General features: G+C 36.0%; 1 protein-coding gene across 1 annotated transcript in view; it reads left to right on the plus strand.

Annotated features, from left to right (window-relative positions):
* Positions 1-26,134, plus strand: part of VPS13B (vacuolar protein sorting 13 homolog B) — a 459,490-nt gene that overhangs the window by 129,483 nt on the left and 303,873 nt on the right. Inside the window, 2 exon segments of the mRNA XM_032182423.1 lie at positions 12,724-12,858; positions 13,746-13,919. Coding sequence (XP_032038314.1) covers positions 12,724-12,858; positions 13,746-13,919 — 309 coding nt within the window.

Here is a 26,134-nt window from a genome sequence, read left to right on the forward strand (position 1 = left end):
TTGAAACTAACAGATTGCACAGACATGTCTTGGTTGTTGAAAGTATTTTAGTGTGTTTTCTGATTTGTTTGCTCTGGGCTACTAAAGCATGTGAAAACACACAGAATTCTGCTTAGGCCTACTCTGTAACAGTGCATACTTGAAACATATTTATGCTAAATGCTTAAGAACAAACATCAGGGGAGCAGCCTTGAGGTATATCACTATAGACCATATCCCCAAGGACTTCAGGATTTAGTTTTGTTAAATGCTGTGTACAGCTTAGAAATGACTTGCCATCATACACAGCTCACCAGACTGGTGGAGATTTTAAAAATCAAAATCTTAATGCATACACACGCGTGCATTCACACTTTCGCCGTAAGATAGCAGTCTTTGGCTTCTGGAGCTTAAAGTGAAGGTTTGTAAATATCCCCCAGAAGTTCAAACACTCCCCAGATTCACACAGTTCAGAAACAAAACTTCTTGACTGCTATATATCAGAAAGACACTTCAGGTGTTAGTATGAAGAGGTAATGAAATAGACTTAAGTGGAAGGCAGAGTTGAGATGTACCCTGCAGTATTGCAGATGCATGTCTTGTTGGCTAATGGAAAAGACTTTGTGCCTGTGAGATGCTTCTACTAAAGTTGTGACTGCTGAAAACTCGCCTACACAGCAGAGAAGGTTGAGAAATAATGCAGAACGCCAAAGCTGAGTGAAAAACAGAAACACTTCAAAAGAAGTTACTTCTGCTAAATGAGTATAGGAAGTCTTAATTGTTGTTACATCCTCTATTTAAGAAGCGTATTTAAGACCAAAAGACCAGAATTCTGCTGCTTGTGAGGAAATATGTTGCAAAGATGGTCTAGTTATTTTGTGTCAGGGCCAGCTCTCTTATAGGATATCACTTCAAACAGCCTGCCGCCGCTGCAGGTTGCAAACACACAATTGAAGGCTTCTAGTTCTCAGCTCATGCACAGATGTCTTTCAATAAGTTTAGCCAGTAATTTCTTCAAATTGCTCAGTTTATCAGCAGCACATGTCATCAATCCTGGTGTGGTTGCTCAAGTCAAACTACAGAATCCTTAGCTTACAGACACAGCTGCAAACAGGTGAACAGGCAGAAAGTAATTTGTGCAGCTTGGTGGCTGTCAGACAAAAGACAGACAATCTGTGTTTAAAACAGATTGCAGGCCTTGCATGAGCCAGACAAAAGGGATTTCTACAACTGCAAATAATTCCAAGGTTAACATATTTTCCTTTCTGCCATTAGGTGATTTGTTAAAATTGGAAACAATGAGCATTATAAATCTACACAGAAACTAGAGATAAGATGAAAGAGAAAAACAGATCACTAAATAAGTTTACATCCTTCTGTTGAAAAGCATACAACTGGCATTCATATAAGCTTCTTTTTTATAAACTAAGTTGATCTGCGATACCTATATGGATGTTCAGTAGAAATTGCAAATTATGTTAAGGACATCTAATTGGCAAAAGAAACAGAGCAGTTAAAAATGCATGTTCATGGTCACATTCCTCTGTATTAAAAAGTTGACTTATTTTTTCATTGATAGAAGAAAAAACTGTAAGCTTGTCAGTTGCCCGTACTTTTCAGTTGTTAATACTTTTTTTTTTTTTTTTTTGTCTTGTGTCAAAAATTCTACCTAAATTTGGATTTCACTCTAAGGTACTGCGAAGATTTATCAGGATTTCATTTCAACCTCTCTGTTTCCTCAGATGTTATAATGCTGGGTAGATGTATCAAGTTTTACTGTACTGTACTGTACTTTCAGAATTAAAACGTGTTACAAACAAACTGTAGTGCTAACCTAATAACAGTAAGTTAGAAAACATACATGTCCCTAGTCGCAGATATTACTTCTTCATATGCATGCATATAGAATATCTAATCCTTCCACTTCTCATGGGCTATGTAAACTTGCTTTGACCTCAAAACTTCTTCAGCAGTGTTCCATGAGGTACTAATCAAGCTAATGTAATATAGCCCTTCTTCCTGTTTAGATCAGTGAGTAAGTACTTGCGTGCAATAATATTGATGGGTAATTCTATGCTTGGTTTAAGTCGTTCTGGCAAATTTATTTTCTGCGTTACTTAAAACTTATCAACCTAGAGGTACATGGGTAGAAGAAGATTCAAAGACTAACCGTATACTTTTAGGTAGTGTCTGATTCTGTGCACAGAGGATAAATCAGTCTGCTAAGCACGCTCTTTGAAATGCATTGAAATCAATATGTTTGTGTATAATATAGTAGTGCTTATTACAATGAAATTATGAGTACAATTGTATGATTCCGGTTAATTATAAAAAAAAAAAATATTGTTTACACATAAATTATTTAAATTGTTCTCTCAGAGTTCACCATTGCTTTTCAAATGAAAGAGCAGCTGACTGAAAAAACAGTACGTGCTTTTTATTTTGTGGTCATACCTACTTTACATTCTTGAGTATAGTATTAATTTTCTTGTAATTGAAGACCACTGTTGTTAGGCTATTGAAAGTTTATACTTTTTTTTTCAAAAAAAAAAACAACAAACAAAAACAGTACTGAATAATTCTTCTGCTGAATAATTCTTATGCTGAGTTTTTGGTGAAGAATTCCTTAAATTTCTCAAAATATGACACAAGCATGTGCTTTAATATTCTGTTTTATGGAAATATCTTCTTAAAATGCTTTTTGTTGACAAAATGCTAACTCCAGCATTAAATTTCATCCTTAATATATATTTTGCCTTGTGTATGAGCTTTCTAAAGTACATATCTAAATTGGCAGTAAAATTTTTAACCTCGCATAAATTAATCACGCTAGTGGAGATTTTCTATTCCTTGCCCAGGGAAGATTATAAGATAATTAACTTCTCATGGTGACAGCACGTCAACTGGTTGTGTGGGGTGTATGCTGCGGATTGTAGCCTGACATTGTTAGGGTGTTAGCATGTAAGTGCTTCATGCACTCACTGTGAAGGTGAGATCATCATCTTTAAAGGATGGTTTTAATTTGTGTTGCTGAATCAAGTGGATACTGTATTTAAGGAAGGGAAAAAAGTGTACTCATGCAGGTTGCTGTCTGCAGTCCAAATTGCTGATCAGAGAGTCTTTATACACATCGGTAATGTGCTGTGCAATATAAGCTGAAATATATTCCACAAGGGAGGAAAACGGAATAGGTTACATACGCTGTTCCTAAGTGCAATGAATATAAAACTCCATTACTCACTTTAAGCAGGTGCTTTTTATATGAGGCTTTAAAGAAATATAAAACTGCTGGTGAAATGATTGGTTTGTACAGACACGACTTAACTTCCAGTACTTTGACCAGATAAAGAGGCTAAAAATATTTCTACAAACATTTCTTTAATGATTTCAAGGATTAAAGGTTAATATCCTCCTGGTGTAAGAAACTGCCATTCCAGACACTAAATGTACTGTTTCTTTTTAAGCCCTCAGTAGTGGCAAAGAATATTTAAAAGAAAACAAACATTTTTGCTAAATTTAGAGCATTGTATTTTTTAAGCTTGTATCCTAAACCATGTATATTTAAATTGCTGGGGGGAGCACCATGATACGAAGAAATGGAGTGAAATACAGAAAGCAAGCCGTCATTAAATAAGAATGATATTCTACTTAGAAACAAAACTCGTTTTTAAAGAAAGTGAAATCTTGTCATCCACGCGTCTGGAAAACTACATGAGAAGGGGTAGCCCCAGGTAATTTTGTTGTTTAAAGCAGCATGTACTATCTGAGAACGAAAAGAATGGGGAGACTGCTCTAGATAATACCCATTATTTCAATATTGCCAACTATTCAATAATACCAAGTATTTTTTGTATGTAATCTGTATCATGTTTTACTATCCTGTCTGAGTTAGTCTTCTAGCATGTCCTGCTTTTTGCAGTGTCCACAGGAGATGATGTCCATCTTTTAACCATGTCACTGTTGGCTTTCTTCACTTAATTGAAAGATGTTATTTTTTTTCATTCCATGCCCAGCAACACAAGAAATCAAACAGTTAATGATTATGCCTTAGATTTCAGCTGTTGATTATCTTTTGTTAATACCATTACTGAACACCCACGTTCATTTGAATTTTTATTAACCTTTGCTGCTGCTTCACTTGAAGAATTATTGTCCATCTTCTTCCTCAATTTGTTGGCCTTTCTGCTGGTCTATAACCATTCTGTCCAGTATGTGGTTATCTCAGATGGAGTTTATGACAAATTTCAGTCATTAGATAAATCTGACAACAAGCTGGTGACCAGGTGTTATGTTGGGTTACTGGTAAGCTCACAACCATTTGTAGGTAAGATTTAGTATTTCTTATCTTGCATAGTAGGTATGTTACATAGCACTTTAAGGTGTGGACCTGCTTTGATGAATGAGGCTTTTTAAAGGAATACAAGCTCATAGGAAACCGGGCTTTATTAGTTTCATCATTACCAAATCTCTAGTCTTAATGGAAGCCAGGATAGAAAATGCAGTTCAGGTTTTGTGTGGTCAGATTAGCATATAGGCAGGAGAATATTCATTTCATGCAAATCAGTTGAAATTACACATCACCTGCTGGACTTGACCTCACATACAGCCAAACTACCGTATTTGAAAGGGATAGAAGGCATACAAGACCAAGATGAAAGCAACTGATTGTGAGTGCACACTTCTAACAAAGGGACATATTTCTAGGGATGAAAACTGTAAGCTTTTTCCTCTGTGCGCTAGCCTGTCTTTGTCTTTTTTGGGATCTTGCTTCAAGTATTTTGCGGTGAAAGTTTCTCAAGTTCTTATTGCATCCTGGAAGCATTTGAGTGGATGTCATTTTAGTGTTTGTCTACTATGTATAGATATGAGTGTTGAGAGAACACACTTTGTGAGAGTTAAGGATTCAGACTCTGACCATGTTTCTGTGTTTTCTTGGAAGAAAAAAAGTTATTTTAATGCATTAACTTGGGTTCTTACCATTTGTGTCAAATGATACAGTGGTATCTGAAATGCAGCTGTTGAATCCCATAGAAAGGAAAATCAGTCCTCCTTTTTGAACCTTTAGTTAGAATCTCAGGAACAGTGCCACTAAAGCCACTTTAGTCTTGTGTCCTGTCCAGTGTCATGTTACCACGTCCTAAAATACTTGCTTCAGTTAGCTTATAGTTGGCAATGCGTGAATTACTTGAATGTTAGGAATAAAAAGGTTAAGGAGGCATTTGCCCAAAATTAAACTTCTCACAGTGGGAATCTAGAGCTGTTTGCCATGCTATATATTTAAAGTTGGAAGAGAGTTTTCCTTCTCAGTTTAGATTAAAAGGAACAGCAGGTCAGGCTATGCATGAATTGTATTTCTATACCCTAAACTGAGGATGTTGCAGGATGGTAGTTGTCCTCTTGATAGGTCATGGTAAGTCTGCAAATGTTTGCTGGCTGGTGCATGCATGGTGGGTGAAGGGAGTTCTGGAAAGTTTTGCAGCCCTATGATATATATTGTCAGTAAAGTTTTTATTATTATTATTATTTATTATTCCTTTTAATAGCTGTTAAATTCTTCCATGAGCTAAATGAAGGAATTACCTTATGTGACTTAAGGCAGATTATCAGCAATACAGAGGTACTTCTGACCTAGGATGCCTCAACATGTTATTCCCAATATTCTGTGATCTCCCTCATGTTGATTTTCAGTCCTTGAATCACAGGTGTCTTATTTCTGTCTCAGTTTTAAAGCAGGATTTTAGGAAAACAGGAAAGTTTATGGATTAAGGCAAGCAGGGAGCTCTATGAAGGCCATTGTGTAGTCTTGAAACTGGAATACAGCAGCAGGGTTTTGCCAGTTTTCAGTGACTCCTCCTGTAGGTGAAATGCTGTTGTTCTTTAGCAATTTTTTGCAATATGTTAATCTCCATTACTAAATTGTGTTCTGTCCTGTGCAGCCCTGGGAGCTTCCTAAGGCCTGTGCCATCTCTGGGGAAGGTCCGTGCTGTGTAGTGTGAGCTTAAGTGTGATATCTTGCTTACTTGGGCCTGTGTCTAGGTGATTTTGTGAGGGAGACACTTCATAAAGTCTAATATCTGTATGTTTTTGGACAGGTTTCTTTTAGATATGGTACTGTGGCAGAAGCACAGGCGGAAGAAAAGCTGTCCAAATCACCAGACATTAGAAACAAGTCTATCAGACTCCTCTTGTTGATCCCTGTTAACTCTAGAGAGACACGAGGAGAAAATAATTTCTTAGAATATCAGTACGTCTACTGATTGGCACCGTTATGAAAAAATAAATAATTATATTAATCAGAATAGCACTAATATTGCCAATTAAAGTTCAGTTAGGAAAAAAATAGATCTGTCCACAGACACTTGCTTAAAATAAGCTGTCTGAATTGCTGTATTTCGAAGAAGAGAGAAAATAGTTTTATGAGTGTGTACACTGAGACTGCAAAATGTGGTCTGCAGATTATGATGACAAATTAAAAAAGTGGAATTGTGAACACAGTAAAGATGTTTGAGGAATTTTAATCACAAATATATAGTTTTCCCACAAAATAATAATAATAAAAAAGTTTTTGTGACCTGACTTATGCATTGTAGAAAATTTCTTTTTCTGTTTATTCCAATTAAAAAAAACAAACACACCCCAAAAACAAGAATGCACACCCAATGTTTTCTTCTCTGGTGTTCTGTTCAAGGAAGCAGATAAAATAAAATGTTCAAATGCCCATGCTGCTGCTGTCTTGCTGCAATGAAAAACATGAAAGCCCACGTTCCCTTAATGCTTTGAAGATGACAAGCAGCACTGACACCAGCTAGAGCTGGTCTTCATGGCTTCAGCTACATTTTTACTGCAGGCAGGAAGGAACAAAATTTGTTTTTAACATCAAGTTCCTCACAAAAGCCATCTCTAACCTAGTTCAGTACAGATTTTCTGAAGTCCTCACTGAGTGCACTGCTGAAGCAGAGGCTGAACTTACCACAGATGAGTGTCTTCCATGAAAAAGTGAGGTTTCTGCGATGCTTTAATTTATTTATTAGCTGTTTTGTATTAGTCATGTGAACTTATATTTAAGTTTCTGTGAAAATAATTGAAACTTTTTTGATTCCAGTAAAAGACCTAGGCCTAAATGTTATTTCATTTGGTTAATAGTTATTTGCTTTTATTCATGGGTTGATCTTTTTACTCAGTTTGAAATCATTTTGACATGTATGTGACAATCTTTTACTATATCATGTAGCCAAACCATAGTTTATTGGTACTTAATGCTTTAAATATTGCAGTTTTTCCTTCTGAGGCCATAACCTAAATATGGGGAGAACTCATGTGGAGCTGCTTCTAGAAGTTTTAGTCATGCCTTATTCATTTCCTATTTCATATTTTGCAGTTCTCTCTTTTATGATCTTTCTAAAGAATTATTTATTATATTTCAGGGATTTGGGGGCACACGGTCCTGACTCTTGTCCCAAGAATCAGTAACATACCTCTTTTGCTGTTTTTTTTTTTTTTTTTTGTCTTTTCTATTGATCACTTAAGACTTTCTCTTGGTTTTCCTCCAATCATTGCAAATTCCTTTTATTACAAATGGATTGGTAAAAGACATATAGGCCATTGGTAAAAATCACTAATTAGGTAATTTTTTTAACAGGTCTTAAATTAAATTATTGCTCAGAATTGACAGCTTTGTCAACAGAAGTTCTGGGCTGATCTGTAAAGACAAAATTGTGTTCAGTCTGTAGGTATTTTTTTTCCCCATCCATCTTGCCCATAGAAAGTCACCCAATGCAGGGACTTGGGGTAGGGGTTTGGGGAAGTGAGGCCCAAAGCTCATGTCAAAAAAGCTGGGGAGGGGATGTGAATACCTGCTTTTAAAGTGTGTGAGATCATTCCCTGTGATGTGATGCTTCTGTACATGTTTCTAGAATGAAATGGATCTTTAGATTTTAAGTTAGAAAACCTTTCTGTGGATTTTTGAGTTCTGCAGCATGGAAAGAAGAGCTTTATAGGCCTTTGGTGGTGTGTTTCTGTGTGTGAGGTATTCTGATTTGGCTACAGCAGATGATGTTTGATCACCAAGTACCAACCTGGTTAGATATTGGGAAGGTAAGGTGGCTTTTATTGCAAGTAGTTTTACAGTGGGCAAGATATTTCTATTACAAAAGTCACACAAGTAGAAAATTTTCATTGTTGTTCGGAAGTAGCCTGGGGTTGTATTTGGTAGAGGCAAGTATGCATATCTCCCTGTCTCCATGAAGTCTTTGTTTATCGTGTTCCTGATGAAAATAATAAATGAACTAAGGAAAACGTGAAATGCACTGAAAAATAGACATGCTTACTCTGTTCTCCAATATTTAATTACACTGAACAGAAAACTCAAGTAAATCATGGTGCTGCTTTTTAAAGTGTGGTTCCAGAAAATCAAGTAGAGCTGATTCTACACTGTTGTCGTACACCTCAAAAAGAAGCCATTCTCATGCTTCATTTTCAGGAACTTCTGTGAAGCTGAATTTGGATAATGTTACTGCTTGCAATAAGGTTTGGTTTGCCTGGTTCCTCTTTGAGTTCATGCTCAATGTCTTAGTTTAAAAAATAAATAAAATAAATGTGAAATGTTTATATGAAATTTGAGTTTGAAGTTAGATACTTGGAGCATTTCTTATCAAGGAATATTAACATGTTCCTGCTGAAACAACTTTTTGAGAAGACTTCTGGAAAGTTTATAAATGCTACAGGGGAGGGGATCCCTAGTCTTCACTCATTTAAGCATTTATTTTCTGAAAAAAAGTATTTAAGGAACATCTTAGCTGTGTATACAATTGTTGAGACTTTGAGTATAATGATATTGTCATTATGGAAGAGATAATAAAGGAGGATATTTGGGAATAAAGTATTGAGATAATAAAGTATCATTGAGATAATAAAGGAGGATATTTGTCCAGAGAAGGACGACGAAGCTGGTGAGGGGCCTGGAGAACAAGTCCTACGAGGAGCGGCTGAGGGAGCCGGGCTTGTTCAGCCTGGAGAAGAGGAGGCTCAGGGGCGACCTTATCGCTCTCTACAGGTACCTTAAAGGAGGCTGTAGCGAGGTGGGGGTTGGCCTGTTCTCCCACGTGCCTGGTGACAGGACGAGGGGGAATGGGCTTAAGTTGCGCCAGGGGAGTTTTAGGTTAGATGTTAGGAAGAACTTCTTTACCGAAAGGGTTGTGAGGCACTGGAACAGGCTGCCCAGGGAAGTGGTGGAGTCACCATCCCTGGAGGTCTTTAAAAGACGTTTAGATGTAGAGCTTAGGGAAATGGTTTAGTCAAGGACTGTTAGCGTTAGGTCAGAGGTTGGACTCGATGATCTTGAGGTCTCTTCCAACCTAGAAATTCTACCTTCAGTTCTTCACAGAATCACAGAAGGTTGGAAACTACAGATGGTCAGAGGCCAGATAGGTAGGAAATAAGGCTTCCTACTTCTCTTTGGTACAGCTTGCCAATTTGACAAGTTCTGTGAAAGGTAGTTCATCGTTTGCCCCAGATTTTCTGAGGTTGAAGAAAATACACTGTTTCCCTATTTTAAACCTATTCTTTATGAATGGTTCACCAAAAATATCTTTTTTTTTTTTGTGCTTTGAAAATGAGATTTGAAACTTGGCAAGGGGAGTCACTGTATGGTCAGGTGGATTTTTGTCTTTATGATGAAAGTCTAGGTAGCCATCCGAAGTTTCATATTCTTTAGTGCACGCTCTGCATAGGGTTTTAGCATTCAGTAGATGTTTGGTTGTTTTTTTTTTTTTTTTTTTTTTTTTTTTTTTTTTTTTTTTTTTTTTTTTTTTTTTTTTTGAGTATCCTTTAGCTCAGAGCTGTGAAACCTGAGCAGAATTAATTTTTCTTGTAACTTCAGCCAGATTACTGTGGTATGCTCTGGTTATCAGGTGTAAAAACAGAACAGGATGATGATGCAAATTGATGTCAAAACAATGTAGAATAGGGGAGATGTGACTGCTATGTCACAATACTTTTTCATGTTCTTTTCAGAGTTGAAATTTGCTGGGAAAGTATTCATCCTATCCCTCTAACAGGTGTTCTGAAAATGAGTATCTTACTGCTCAGTTACTTCTTCATCATGTGCATTGAAGTGTAGTCGTTAATCACATAATCGTTAATTATATGAGCACATATTGAGGGTTTGGGGGTTTCTTCAAGGCCAAGCCATTTGACATTCCTAGCTTCCTGATGTTATCCCTAACTGCTGGCTGGGTGAAAATGCCCTGGATAGTTTGAGTTGTGCTTTGTGTTTTTGGGGAATATGCTAATGGTTTAGGTAACAGGGCAAATGCACACCCAGATTTTCATGAAGATTATAGAACATCTCTAATTGTTCTTCTGTATCTTGCTAAAATTCAACAAGTCCAAAAGTTACTTGGTAAGGGAATAGGAGTGATCAGAGACAAATAGGTAGCACAGTCACGTGAAACTCATTTTCCTGGTCTTGGATGTGATATTAAAACAGTTCCAGTCACGCATGTAACTAACATGCGAAGTTTTAGCCTTAGTACCTACAGGTTGTCACACTGGTAATTCATCTAGAAGCGGACTTCATGTTGGAAAATACTTAGATTCAAAAGGATTTAATCTTCCGTGGTGAATTGAGAGGAATGTATCAGACATCTCAGCTTGTATTTTGAGGCAAAGAAGAGCTGTTGAGAGATGGATATAGCATGAAGCTTCCAGTTTAGTGAAGACTTGAAAAATTAGGGTCAGATCGTGAACTCCAAATTGTTCTGCTTCGAGTGTACTCTTGGCTGCTACTAACAATATTTTATTATCTTTGCTTTGGAATAGGTAGAAGACAGGAAAAAACAAATATTTGTTTTTTTCAACACAATGGACTATGTTTGCAGAAGTGTAGGAAGTATGGGGAAGTAGAGCCCAGACTAGGAAATGCCTAGAGACAACTACCTGCTTGTGACAAATTCAGGCATCATTTCTGATATAAAACCTTAGATGAAAGGGGATTTTCAGCTTTAAAAGTGGCTTGCCCCAGGCAAGATTGTGTATGAGGGTGTTTTCAGGAGACTAAAACTGGTGGCTTATCTTTTAGACTGAAAGCTGGTGGGGTGTAATAGTGCCAGACATACAAATGGGTTGCAGCGAGCATTCGTTGAGCCTGAAAACTTCCTGCATCATAAGTTAGGAGAAGGCTGGACACACCTTGACCACAGAAAACAGGTTAAATTTTTATAAGAAAGTATGTATAGAACCAGCTTTCATGTGTCAGTCTGTTATGCGTGTGTCCCTTTGTAGGCTGTTTCTCTTCCTACCTTGGAAAGTATTTTTTATTCAAAATTTATTTTAATGTCTCTCCAGAACAAAAAACTTACATTAAAAAAATTGATGTCCAGAACATAAATATATGGCACAGATATCCAGCAAGAAGTCTGGTTACTGAATGATTTTATGTGTACTACCAAATAAATTTTGATTTTTAGGAACTGAAATAGGCACAGTAAATTAGGCCCAATTATTAGATTTAATCCTGATTTTTTTTTTTGTTTTGTTTCCTACCAATTTTAGGAATTTTTCTTTACTAGGGAAAGGTTGAGGTTGTTATTTTGGTGATGTCTTTGAGAGATTGTAAAAAACTAATGGATTCAGTCTTGAGACAATATATTATTTAATGTGTGTAACTGTCTTGACATCCATATCAAAATGCTTTTTCATTTTTATCTGATATTCTGTAATACTTTCCTTGCATAATTATAGAATTTGTTCCAAAATCCATGTTACATATGTAAGGAGATGGTTCCGTAATTACGCTAATACTTGCATAATTAAGAAGGTCTTGCCAATTTTTACTGATTCCAAATTCCCAGTTACTTCTGCATGGGGGAAAAAATAGTAAAAGTGGTAACTTCTGTTAGTTTTTCCTTTCATGCTACTTACAGGTGTTGAAACTATTTCTTTCTCATTTGCGAGTAAATTTATGTATTTCTTTTTTTCCGATAGGTAGCTCTGTGCAGAATAGGAGGGCTGGCTTCCTCTCTACATGGCACAGGGCTGTTTTGTAAGCTGCCCTCTAGATTGCTGCCAACATATCTCAGTCCTGACTTGTAACATCCCCTGCTGCTGCAGTTCTAGGCAGCTCTTCAGAAGTGCCTGCCAATGCAGTGCTTTGTTCCAAAGCGTGTGGTAGTTTTCTGGTGTGCACAAACAGGGGCTGAGCAAAGACCACCAGAACTTATTTCCACTTGTGACCTAAGGCAAGGTTTGAACTCTAGTTTCCGTCGAAAAACGGCAAGCGTGTTGGCCTTCTGTGCTCTTCAGCTGCATGGATTTAATGCTTTTACGTTGCTACCAAGTCAAATGTTATTGTCTAAATGTAAGCTGAAAACACTTAGTCATTTTAAAGTCCCAAAATGAAAGGGTCATAATAAAAACATGAAAGTGAATAGTTGAGGTGGCACTTATAAACTGAAAACAAAAGTGTATGTATGTGTATATATACATATTTATGATTCCAGTATCTAAGTGGCCTTGTGTGTTTTTCTCTCTGTATCTACATATAGTTTATGTATGACTGTTTGTATTTAAAATACCTGTATACAGTGTTCTCTCACTTCCGGTTAAAAACTGCAAGTCACAACAAAAATGCTATAAGAACATCTAAGGTAGATAATTAAAGTATAATTAAGTTTAAATGCCTTGGTGAAGGAATATAAAAATATTTAAATTCAACAGGCTAGTACATTTGCAGTTTTCTTTTATTAGGTGTGAAATCTAAGAATCCCCTGCCAACTCTTGAGGGCTCAATCCAGAATGTTGAATTGAAGTACTGCAGCACATCATTGGTCAAATGTGCCTCTGGGACCGTGGGATCAATAAAAATTTGTGCCAAAGCCCCAGGTATGTGCAGCTGGACCATGTAAAACTTTATTGCCTGTATAGGAGAATTGGCCTTGCTTTTTACAAGGAGAGTTACTGAAACAAGAATTTACTCATTGTTCCTATGAATCAGAGAGGGGTTTTTGTATTCTTTTTAAAAATTATTATTACTATTATTATTATTATTATTATTATTATTATGTGCCAGAGGATGATCCAGCCTGGACTCAGTGTATCCAATGTTGACACTGAATGAAAAATATACAGATTTTACTTTTTTCTTCTGAGATAAAAATGAATTTAAAAGCACTGAAGAAACTGGAGTAGAACTGCATTTGCATATTACATAGGATATTTGCATTTTGCATAATTTAGTAGTTTAATGTTGTGTTCTTTTTTTTTAATGTCTCCTTTTCTGTAAATCTTTTCTGTAAATGGTACAAGTATTTCACCTGAGAATTTTTTGAGGGTTTTATGATACATTTATTTTCTCTAACATTTTTTTAAAAAGTTTACAGCTACTTTTCAAATCAGTATCTATGATCTTTATATATATTATATTTATATATATATTTGGCAGCTAGTGTTAAGAACACTAAAAATGGAGTATATTTAACTCCATTGATGAGATCATGATGATATTTTAAGATACTTTTTTTTATAAAGTCGGGATGGAAATTACTATCTTAAAGAGAATCGATTATGAAATCCTCCTGGATGTAAAGACATTTACAAGATAACATTAAGGAAGTTGTTTAATAGTTTATAAGTGGTTGATCTTTCTATTTCCTTTTTTAATTCTGTACTTACAACACTAATAGATACCCTCTTTGGACTAACGAATGTTTATAAGTTGGAAAATTATCTTATTACAATAAAAGCTGTAAGAACTCTAATCTTTATCTTAGGTGATGGTGGAAAAGAGAAGCTGATTCCTTTAATTCAAGGGCCTTCTGACACCAGAGACTTACACAGCAGTAAATGGCTGAATGAGAGTAGAAAGCCAGAATCTCTCCTAGCTCCAGATTTGGTAGCCTTTACAATCCAAATTCCACAGTATATGGACTACTGCCATAATTCTGGTAAGTGCAAAACTCTTGTTAAGCTGGTATCGCATTACATTTTCCTATCCAATGTAATTTTCAAAAGAGGGGCTTGATATAAAGTGTGCCAAATGCCAAAGTATCTTTTTCACATACCGCACACATAATAACTTCAGCTCACTATGAGACAAAAACTTATAGCAGCATTTTGATCTATGTCCTCTTCAGTAAGAAATGCTTCACTGACTTTGGTTGCCTTTTAAATAAATTATGCAGGACCTTTTGTAATCGTTTTTATTTTTTTGGGCAGGATTAATGTTGAAAATGCTTTATTCTTTCTTTCCTCTAATAATTTGAGCTTCTCATATGGAAGTTGACATAATGCATTGAAATTGATTCACATAAATTTGCAGGATAATTTAGAATTTAATGAAGAACTCATTTATCATAAAAATTAATAATAAGAAGGTGATTTTTAAGATGCTTGTGAGTATACATTTGACTGTTAAATTTGGTGTTGTAGTGGATATATAAATGAGAAACAAGTTAGTATTTTCCAGAGATCTGGTTGGATAAAGATGTCGACTTTGTGGGCATAAATAATCTTATCTAACATTCTTATGATTTCTCTAGGCTTTAAACATAACATTGTTCTGTCTCAAGCAAAACAGACAATTTGACATCTGTCTAGGTTAAAATAACTGTAATATAGCTTGTGAAATACACATAGATCTAGGTTTTGCTGTCAGTATGTTGCATTTGGCAAATCTCATTAAAAGGTTTGTCATGTTTCTCTGCTAAGGATGGGATGAAAAAAAAAAGGAAAAAAAAAAAAAAAACAAACAATAATCTAATTAAAGGAAAGCAAAAGAATCAATTGACCCCAGTATTATCAAACACAAAAACAGTTTAAAAGTATGCTTTTTTTTTTTTTTTCTTTTCCATTAAAAATGAAAAAAATGAAATGGTTGAATGTCATTAGTCTGGAAAGCCAGGGTGAATTTATTACCATCTTCGTAACTTCTGTGCGCATATATAAGCAAAATCTTCTTTTCTTATGCAAAGAAAATATTAGTAAGCACTGTGCACTCTAGCAGTTTTTAGGTTATTTTCTCAGTAACAGTGCTCGTATGTTTCTTGGAAAGTATCATATTGGAAATATTTATGACACTGTTTTTTTTAACAATTACCTTAAGTTCTTGCCACTAAAACATTGCCTAAAAGTAATTGATGATTCAAGAGTCTCCAAATTATTCAGATTCTTTTTTGAGGAAAGAAAATGATGAAAATCTGGTGGATTCTGCTGTCTCACTTAAGTAACTTTTAAATGTTCATAATAATAATAATAATTACTGTTATTTGTTATTGCATTTTCTGCCTTTTTTGAGAATATGTTCTTAAAATATGTTTTTTAAAAAACCAAACATCTGTATTATAGAATAATGGTAATTTTTACTGGTCTTGGTTAATGCATATATTGTAGTTCATCAGCTTAATGTATTGTCTAGTTAGCTTGTAGAGCAGATTTGATAGTTTGTGACAGACAATGCCTAAGAGAATTAAAATACCAACAAATGAAGTGTGGTTCAGAGTTGTATGCAGGGACTTCTAGAGGCCAGCTAATAACATAGCAAAAATTGGTTCCTAATAGACAAATGTCTGTGGTACCTATTCTGCAGATGAATGGAGACCTGTTTTTAAATGCAGAAAGTTTTAATTTTACTGCACCACCTCACTGGTGACGGATTTTTAAAGCTTTGGTCCTGGTAAATGTGGAGAATGGTGTACTGCAAATAATGGTTGTTTTAAATTAAAGTAAATTTAAAGGAGTTGTGTTTAAATTATTTCAGGTTCAATACGAAGGATTAGGGAGTTGATTAAAGCCTTTGCTTTCAAATACTTGCTGAAGGAACTGAGGCCATTCAACACAGGAGACATGTATATCTTTTCCATAAAGACTATGAAAACTACGTGGAGAGGAAAACATGAAATGATTTGAGAGCATAAAAATGCTTTTGCTGTCAGTTGCAGTCACTTCTGGGAACTAAAGTTATACTGGATAATTTGACAGCAAATTCAACTTATGCCACAGGGGAATAAAGCTGTATTACAGGAGATGATGTGGCAGTACTGAAGTTGTGCTATTTGAGCCATTTATCCAAATAATGTTAGATATGATGGTCTGGAATAGAAGTTTAGACTGCAAAGGAGAGCAAAGAGAATAGTGCAACCTGCTTGCACAAAGAATAATAATAAAAAAAAAAAGCTATGCATACAAGATAAGAATAATTATTTAGTGTTGTTCTGTACTATCAGATTGCTAGAGATAGGGCTGTGTGGCTGGCTACACAGAAAGAGACGTTTAGCTGCTACACTCACGACACATGTGGCTTCTGAAAGAGCTAAGGAGGAGTTTGGCGGGATGGACTCAGATGTCACCTGGCACTCAGGTAAACTCAGTACCATATAGAGGGATTCAGAAAACCTGGCAAACATGATGTCAGTGAAGCTGCTGGTCATGCTGTGCAGTAGGGAGAAGTGGGTATATTGGAACTATACAAAGCTTTAGAGCTGCAAATGAGCCACCTCCATTAAGAACAGGATAATGTAATATGCTTTGCTGGGTAAAACCCAGAAAGTTTCAGTGGGAAAAAAAAAAAAAACAAGAAAAAAAAACAGTAATTGCAGAGGAACTTCTGGGTACTCTAGCAAACAATAGGACCACAAAATAAAGAGTTTGTGGAAGAATCTTGGAATACAACACCATATCTGTCCAAGTGTTTTTGTTTTGCTTTTTTTCAAATTTTGCTTATATAAAAATTAAGTGAAGGAAGAGTAACTAATGAATTCCTTATGCATCTGTAAAATTGAATGGAAAACAACTGGGATTAAAACCAAAGCAGTTGTTTGGGTATAAAGTACCAGGGAGGAGGCAGTGCACATGGATGACATGCATTCCCTGAATAATTCAGGGCCAGTTTACCTGGAGTTTACCTGGAGAACAGGTAGGGGATCTTATCTCCTCTTGTTGCAACCAGCTACTGCATTGTACCACTTGAATCCATTGATCCAGAATGACCCAGACTGATGGGTAGCTTCCTTTTACCTCTTGTCTGCAGGTGGCCCTGCAAAGATGCGTATAAAGCAGTGTATTTAGAATTGGAGTGATAAAGCATTTTACACATGTATTTTATTTCTTGTTGGCTACTGAGAGGAAGAGAAAAACGTTACGATTCTTGCAGTAGCATGCTGCATAGGGTATAACCAGGAAAGAGAAAAAATGTCTTTATAAAATGTTACCCAAAAAAGGTAACATTTTTTGGGTATATAAAGTGCACTATATATAGCACCTACAGGAAAAGTAGAAATTATGTATAACAAATGCATATACAGGTGATTATTCAGTAACAATATTTTATTGTTTGCTGCACCAAGTAGCATTAGCACAACCGAGAACTGATAAACCTATGTTAGAGGAAGTATTTAGGGACACAGGAAATAAATAAAATTCTGTTCAGTCCTTAATTACAAGTCTGCGTGCTGGTCCTTGTCCTTTTGGATATATTTGTTGTATGAAAAACCACTCCAGGAATCTGTGTGCATAGCTGTAAAAATGAGTGGATGTGATCCCCAGTCTTTATCTGAACTGCAGCATATGCAATATGTGAGAGAGCGGAGATGATTACACGAGCCCCAGGTTTGGGAAAGTCGTCTTACTGCTTCTCTAAAATAACCTTGGATTTATTAACCCGCAGAGCAAGCTGCAGACCTTGTTTATTTCACCTGGCCTTTGAGAGAAATAGAGAGATTGCAAAATGAATGTGGGTGTTAGTATTTAATTATGGGCAGCTGTTGAATAGATGAGGTGAGCTGATTAAGCTCTATTTGGTTTGCCATATTGAATAATTGTGAGTGCATGCATAGCCAGTATATGGAGAGCTTTATTACATATATCAGGAGGAAATGAAATTAAAAATGAAATTAATAAAGTTTTCTTTGAGATCCACTTAAACATTCAGCAGTATTTCGAAATAAGGAAGTAAATAAAAGTACCTGTATTAACATCATGCTCACGTATGGTAAATTGATGAACCCCATGGATGGAAGTAAGAGGGAAAGAAAGCTTCTCGAGTTAGTGCGAAAGCTCCACTAAAAGTGTAGAGCAAATAGCTCAGAAGAAGTTTATTGCTTATTTTAAGTGTTATTTTTCTTAAGCTTCTAAAGATTTTTGGATTATTTTCTCCCCTGTAACTTTTTTGTGAGTTTAGATGAGAATTGCTTCATTCCCTCCAATCCACCCCCCCACCAAAGGAACAATATTTTTGTGCAGTGAAAATATTTTTATATTTTTAAATGATTAAGATATAGCCACAAACATGAAGAAAAAAAAAAAAAAGTGTTGCAAATGTTGTACCAGCAGGAACATTATATTTTTCCCCATCATAAACTGGATGATTTTATTTGCTAGAGCTTATTTGAAAGGAGGTAACATTTTTTAAATAATTATAAAAAAAAAAAAAAAAAAAAAAAAAAAAAAAACCACATTCGAACAGCTATCTATGCCTCCAACTTCCCATTTCTTATGGTTAAAAACAGAACAAAATCTATCATTAACATCTTTTTATTAATTAAATTTTGACCGCTTAGACTGGGGATACTGCAGAGTCTGGATTTTAAAGGTAGAACAATGATTTTTTTTTTTTTTTTTTTTTTAAGTTTTCCGTTCCAATTCAAAGGAATGCTTGTACTAGTAAACAGAGAAAACTTGTAGAAGAGTATTTCTAAACTAATTTTGAAGTATTTTGGAGCAAGTTGACACAATGAATGAGTAAGAATGCTGGATATATTGTAGTAATTAAAGACAATTCACATTTGTGGTTTGGGCATAAATGTGTAAAAATTATACCCATCTATCTTATTACATTTCCTTTTCTCTCCCTGAGGATTTCACTATGTACTTTATCTGTAATTGTTGCCAGTTTTCTATCAAGTTCCCACTGGGCTTCTGGTGCAAAAAATCTTATCCTCTCGATGACAGAGCTTGCCTGAATGATTTCATGCTCTTAGCATTTTTGTTCACGGGAATTAGGGGCAGAATGTAACTGCAGCTGAACATAGCATCTATTTTTGTAATTTTGAAGTTTAGACTCTGTTATTGGAACTAAATGAAGAGATGCAGGTGTTCCCCAGTTCAAATCCCTTGGGATTTTTTGATGGTAGATGCTTGAAAAGAAAATGCATGTGTTTCCAGAGTCAAACAGCAGCTGTGGACAAGGATTTATGTTTTTCTCAGAACTTTGGGATTTCAAAATGTTACATTTAATCACATGCACAGAAAGGAGAGCAAATGTTAAAGATGTTACATATAAAACTAGGGGACTGATCTTTTTACCATACCAACTAGTTGTGGGAATAGAGGAACAAAGTGATCTTTAATCTTAATATGAACGATTTCAAAAGGGTTATGATAGTTGCCAGGACTCCGGTCTTTCGAGATCTGTGCTCTTGCAGCAAACAGCATTTATATTGTCTTAATTACTCCAAAAATCTGGCTTATTCACATATTTGGCCTTGGAAAATATGAATGCTAATAGTGTAAGCTACTAGTGTAGTTTTCAAAGTCAGATTAAAAAATTGCATTTCAACTGCCTCAGCCTCAGAGGGTAAATTTAAAAGATTTCTGAGTTTGTGGGCAGAAGTATTTTGTGGTAGTGCAATCTCTCTATCTTAATGTTGAGATTAGTTGATCATCCTAAACAAAATGTCTGACGTTTTGTTGACAAAGAGCAAGATTTTTTTTTTTTTTTCCTAATGAGGAAGGATGGGTTTTATTTTCTAAATTAATGTGATACAAAGGTAGTGTTTTAGAAATTGTATAGGGCTGGAATTAAGATGCTCACCTCTAGACAAGGTTTTGTTCATGTTAAAAGCTTCTGTGTAATGGTGATGGGTGTTTGTGGCAAAGAGGCTGGTTTCTCTCATGTGAATCAGTTTTTCCTTTCACAGCTTCCTCATTGAAGGTACAACAAAATTTACAATGTAAAGGTTTTTCCCCTGAAAACGAGACGTCATAACATACCAAATAACACAAGTTCAAGCGGGAGGCAGCAGATGGTGGTACTGGGTGGTTTAGGAGGGAGGGCATGTGGGGAAGAGCAGGATAATCACAGTGGAAAATGTAAGTTTTAACTAAAACTTCTCTGTAAAAGTAAAATCCTATGCTTAAGTGCATTTACCAGTTTGTGTGTGCCCTGGCCTTCCCCATTACCCCCACAGCCCAATATATTGTGTACAGGTTAATTATCAGATATTTTCCAGACCTAAATCCCCCTTTAGCTGCTGCCTTGCAAAGCTCCCAAGCTTACTGCTGTTTCTAAGGGGGAAGGAAGAAGCACAGGCTGTTACTCTACTGGCTCCAGTTAAAAATTTCTTGGCCATGAGAGGAGCATCAGGGAGGGACATACTATTGTGCACTAACTAGATTAACATTATTTCCAGGGGATTGCATAACTCCAGCAACTGGTAGTAAGTTTTGGTTATAGAAATGCAATTGTGCGCTGCAGGAATAAGGCAGCTTGTTCAACTTTCCATCAAGGAATTGTGCACATCTTCTTTGTGGAAGGGCTGTTTTCATCTCCCTGCGCTATGTTTGCATTCTCCTTTTCTCAACGTGCCATAAATCCTTCAGCAATAGATGCCCCCTTGGCTTCTGAAATTGTGACTGAGTAGGATTCTGAAATTTGTAAAATGATACTGGAAAAACAATCTTTTTTTATTATTTTTTTTAAAAAAAGCTACACGCTGTCCTCTCAGTTGTTAGGAAGTCAGCCCGCGTGGTTAAGTTCTATTTTATTTCGAAGCACGGCTGACTTCAAGTCGTGCTGTTCAGCTGTGTTGTGAAAGTCAACAGAGTAAAAGCTTTAGCCAAAGGAGTGCTTTTGCCTTTGTCCCATTTCCTTTTCTTAATAGTACTGGTTAAGTGTTTGGTAACCTGGCAATATGATATCAGAATTTGGACAATCATGTGGACTCAACCCCAAATAGTAGGAGTCTGAGACTTTGCACTATGACGTCTGTGAGCAAGGGAATTGGAAAGTCTGATCCTCTGTTGTGTTTACACCTTTTTCTTTAGAAATGCCTTGCTTGACTTTCTCGTTGCTTTTGACTCTGGATAGCAGCCTTCTGCCTGTAGGTAATGGAGTTGATCTTATAGTTCCCAGGATAGGAGTTTGTGCTTCAGTATTGACAACTGCTGAAATGAACTCCTGAGTTGTGGCTTATATGGACTATGCATGCTTAAAAGCACAGAAGGGAAGTCTTCCTACCTTCTCTTTAACCAGAAAATAACCTAGAAAGTACTGTAAAACGAACTCAAAAACTAAGTGTTAATCTTTTTTTAACCCTGTAACTCATTAAATGTGCCAAAGTTAGAGAGTGGCAGATAGGGTATCCCTGCAACGTTTCTTTATGTGCATGCGTGTGTGCCCCACAAGATTTCTTCCCAATCTGGCAGAATCCAAGTATGCAGGCTATCAGAGTGTTTCATATGGCCACCAAAGTCATATTTAACATTTTGGGTATGAAAAAAAAAACAAAGTGGGTTCAAATGATAACTTCTATTTCCAAAAATGTTTAGGATAATGTTTCTGACCTCCATATACTTAGGAAAATACATTCACCTTTTCCACTTGGGGCATCTGGAAAAGCATTATTCAGCAAGGCGACTAGATACTTACTGATGGTGCAGAGATTTCTGGAAATGTGACAGGCATATGCTCTCAGCAATTGCTGACACATAGCTTTGGACACTGAAATCTGTTTTTAATTGAGAAAATATATGTTGGCCAACATATTGGGATAGCTCCTACTCATTTTGAAAAAATGCCATGGGATCTTTAACTTCCATTTGGATGCTTCCCAGACGTGGGCATAAGGGACTGTAACTGTTTACTTTCAAATGGTGTTTAAACCGTTTCCAGCTTTTATAATTGAATTATATTGCTCTCACTACCACTTTTGTGATGTAAATGGCTCATATAACATGGCTAATTTTTGTAACAAAATGATAAATAGATATAACTGAAAAACAGTAGACTTTGGTAATAAAATATAAATGCAATTTGAACAACTCAGTTTCTGTTTTTCCAAATTTTAATAACAATTGATTAAATAACATAGTACTGAACAGAAATGTAGCATATTTGATGAAAAACAGCAGTATTTCCATTATTTTAAATGCAGGAATTGTGATTACTCTCTTGGCTTGGCTACTTTATATTTAAAGTGTGATCTCAATACATATTTGTTTCTAGATAATTTTTTCCCAGCAATTTTCAGCTCTGCAGTAGGTTAAAACAAACAACAGCCAAACAAAAAAACAAAACCCAGCACCAACAAAAACAAAACTACAGATGACCCATTCCATTTCAAAGTTGCATGTTCCAATTACAATACACATAAACGTACCAATATTCTCACTTACATGTTTTGGGATGTGGTCTTAAATATGCAGAGTGACTATTCACCATTTTCGTCTCTCACCCAAACATTACTGTCCTGCATTTCAGGAATTCATTTTCACGATGCTGCAAATAGCCATTTGCAGTCACAGTATAAAGTTGTGCCATTATCACTTGGCTGAACAGTTAACTTTATGTAGAAAGAAGCAGTTCATGGCCAGGATTAGGCAAAATAAGTTAAAGTCTTAGGAGTAAATTGATTTTTTAATTCAACTAGATAACCCCAGTGATGAGCTAAGCCACATTGCTACAGTTTACCGAATTGAAAATTATTTTGAACAGATTAGTTTTAAGGTCTCCGGGTTGCATTAAATAAGCTTAATTTCCGTCATGTGCTATGAAGCTTCTGAAAATCAACATTTATTTTTATCAAAAGTCTGCAAACCATGTAGAAATGAGTACTGCAGAAACCATTAGCCACTTCCAACCTTTAATCACTTCTGTGCTGTATGAGCTGACTTCGTTTTCCTGTTACCTCTGGAAGCACTGAAACAGAACTAATGAGTGCAAGCTACCTGTGTATGTGCTTGTTGTCTACGGTGGCAGAAATACTTGAAATTAATACAAGGAAAATAGTCCATCATGCAACTTTTTATTTCAATTCAATATCTCAATTTACCCTACATACATGTAATGAAAGCATTTAACTACAAATACTTCCATATAACAGATTTCTAAGTAGTGCAACTTCGACACAATACTGCATGTTTAGTAACTGCTAAGTTTACAGTCCATTTGATTAAAAATCCCCCTCTGAGGCAGCTTGACATTCTCAGTACTACATGGGGATCTAAACCTATTTGAGAAATGCAGTGATAACATTATAGTGGATATAGTTCAATTAAAATCAAGTATTTTTAATTCTTGATTATAATCTAATATACATTTTTAATTAGAGGAACTGACATGGTGAAAAAGGGAAACGATTCGTTTTCTGAATTTGTTATCTGAATGAGAAAATTCTAGGGGTTGCCCTAATCTTGCAGCTGGTTCAGCGAAGGTGTAGAAACATTTGCCAGAGAAAAGTAATTTGCTGAGTCCGGAGTTCCCATTCATTCTTCTGCTGCTAATTGTTGATACTGAGCTCCACTTACAGCACAGCAAATCGTCGCAGTCTGCTTTTCCTAAGTGTGTTCGTAATTGCTGATGTCTTTTCAAGATGAAGTAAATAGATCTGAAAGAAAGAAAAAAAAAAAACAGCACTGATTTTCCCCATGAGTTTTATAAAATTGCTTCATTGCATCTACAAACAGAAGAGCAAATCATCCGGGGGCTGTGCTATCTTAATGAGAACATGGCCTGGTTATGCACCGCAGCGCGTGGGCAGAGGAACGGGTGCCCTAACAATGGGAACCGAAAGGATGGGGAGTCCCGAACAACTGTGTCAGCTCTGAGTCGTCCCACTAAGAGCCTGCCCGCATCTGTCAGCTCTTCCACTTTTAGCCTCTGTGCATCATCTGTCACTGTACAGCTTCGTGGGCCATTTGCCTGGGATTGGTGCCAAGCTGCAGAAGTAGCTTTGACTTGGCTGCCTTATGTCCAGAAATCTTGGAATAACAGCCCGCTGCACGTGGGAAGATGGACATGAAAGGGGTCAGACCCATCCCAGTTTGAGCCACAGCTTTCTGAATTCTGGTGTTGAGAACTGTCACACCAGAGCGGGGGAAGTGACCATGTCCTAAGAGAGAGATTCAAACCCACAATGAAAATAACGTGTAATCCTGAAAATTAATGTTAGAGTAATAACCTGAATAAATCAGAGGCTGACTGTCTCTTCTCACCCTACCCCCCATCCCTGCTCCCACTAGTGCTTTATTTTTTTAATTTTTATTTCTTTGACAGAACCAGTTGAACCATATAGAACTGTTTCTTAAATACAGTGGGAAGCGTAGCATTGGAATTGCCTATCGTAGTTTTGTTTTGCTTTTCAAAATGGAAAAAATAATGCAAGTTTTGAAAGAAGAAACAATTTTAATTGGAAAAATGGAGGAGAAGGTATGAGCAAATCAGGTGAAGCATTAAATACAATCTCTGGTCAGGCATTGGGATGGGAGGTGGTGGAGGCACCGTCCCTGGGGGTGTTCAAGGAGAGGTTGGATGCGGTGCTTGGGGACATGGTTCAGTGGGTGACATTGGTGGCAGGGGGATGGTTGGACCAGGTAATCTTGAAGGGCTTTTCCAACCTTGACGAGTCTGTGATTCTCTCAGCGAGTGGGGTTATTGAGTGCATGTGATATGATCATGATCTCTGGATAGTATTCTTTTCAGTTCTGTGAATGTCCATTGCATAGAGGGTAATTCTAATCAGACATAATTAATCATCTTTCAAGTAAACTGGATATTTTGTCCTCACTGGGCTTAGCAATTTTATATGCACAATATTTTTGATATTCAGTGTAACTATGTTGATGTTTGGTTATCTGTTAAGTGGAAATAGAAACTCATAGAAGAGAATGTGAATTCTTCTCCCTCTAATTTTGAGTTTTATTACAGTGTCCCTGCTGAGATAAGAAAGGGAATTCAGTATTTAGTAAATCTCTCTAGGTTGTGTACTGAAAATTCACAGAAGAAAACAAAAGATGTTTAATATGTCATTATAGTATTCAAAATATATTTTAGCCCAAGCCCTGGATTAAAATTATTCAGACATGGAAATTATAGTGTAATGGTGTTTGATAATAGACTCATTATTAAAGGATGAGCTTAAAAATAGTCTATTAAAAATCTATTGTATTAAATTTGTATTTTAATTAATCTGTTGTAGTAAAATAAAGTTAATCTCCTGTATTAAAATGTATTTCTATTTAAAAAGATCTGACCTATTGTATCAGTGCCTTTAAACCAACTTTTGGAAAACTTGCCAGATAAGGAATGGTCGTCAGTATAACTGGATTTTCAGAAAATAGATGTGTGTAGTTTAAAATGCCCATATCAGTGGTCATTTACATTTTTAATGAAATAAAAATTCAGTGCAGAGTGCAGTTATTTGATAAAACTATTTTTAATTAAAAATATTAGGGAATATTTGATTGCATTTTGGAGTTTTGAAGCAAGTGTAATAATAGTAACATAATGATCTTCATAACACCGATTATTTTTAGTATAAGGACTTTTGAAGGCAACAAAATAGTTTTGCTTTTTTCCCTGGTAACACAGCACAAAATAAGTATAATCCTGTGAAAGGGATGACTTAACACAACTGTTGATGCACTTCAAGTGAAACATCTTTATCAAGTTAATACAAGAAGCAGTCATGCCCTACTTGAATTACTCATTTATAATGGCTGAGCAGCAGCCTGGATGTGGACTTTGAAATCCTGGGAAAATAAGATGCATGCATGCATTCAAATGTCTCAAGTCTTTGCTGTAGAGCAGCTGTAAAATGTTGAAGTGAGATGTCAGCTACTTACTGGTGTCTGCGTTTTGAGACTGAAGGGTGATGTGATTATTTAATTGCTAACCAAGGTTAGCATTGTTTTAATCACTGTATCTTCAGTTCAAGACTTTCAAGAGCTGCTTGAATATTTAGGAGCTCAGATTCAGGATATTTATCTTCTTTTTGCACATTTTTAATGCACAGGTTTTTCCAATTTCTAGCCTTTAAAACGTTTTTTATGATACGTAGCCTTTGCTCTAACTAATATTATGCTTGTGACGAGGGAGAAGTAAAACTATAGGTTTGTAAAATATCAAAATAAGGCGTATGTATCGGCAGCAATTTCAAAAAACGCTGCC

Source organism: Aythya fuligula, chromosome 2 (assembly GCF_009819795.1).
Source record: "Aythya fuligula isolate bAytFul2 chromosome 2, bAytFul2.pri, whole genome shotgun sequence".
In the NCBI taxonomy this organism is placed as follows: Eukaryota; Metazoa; Chordata; class Aves; order Anseriformes; family Anatidae; genus Aythya; species Aythya fuligula.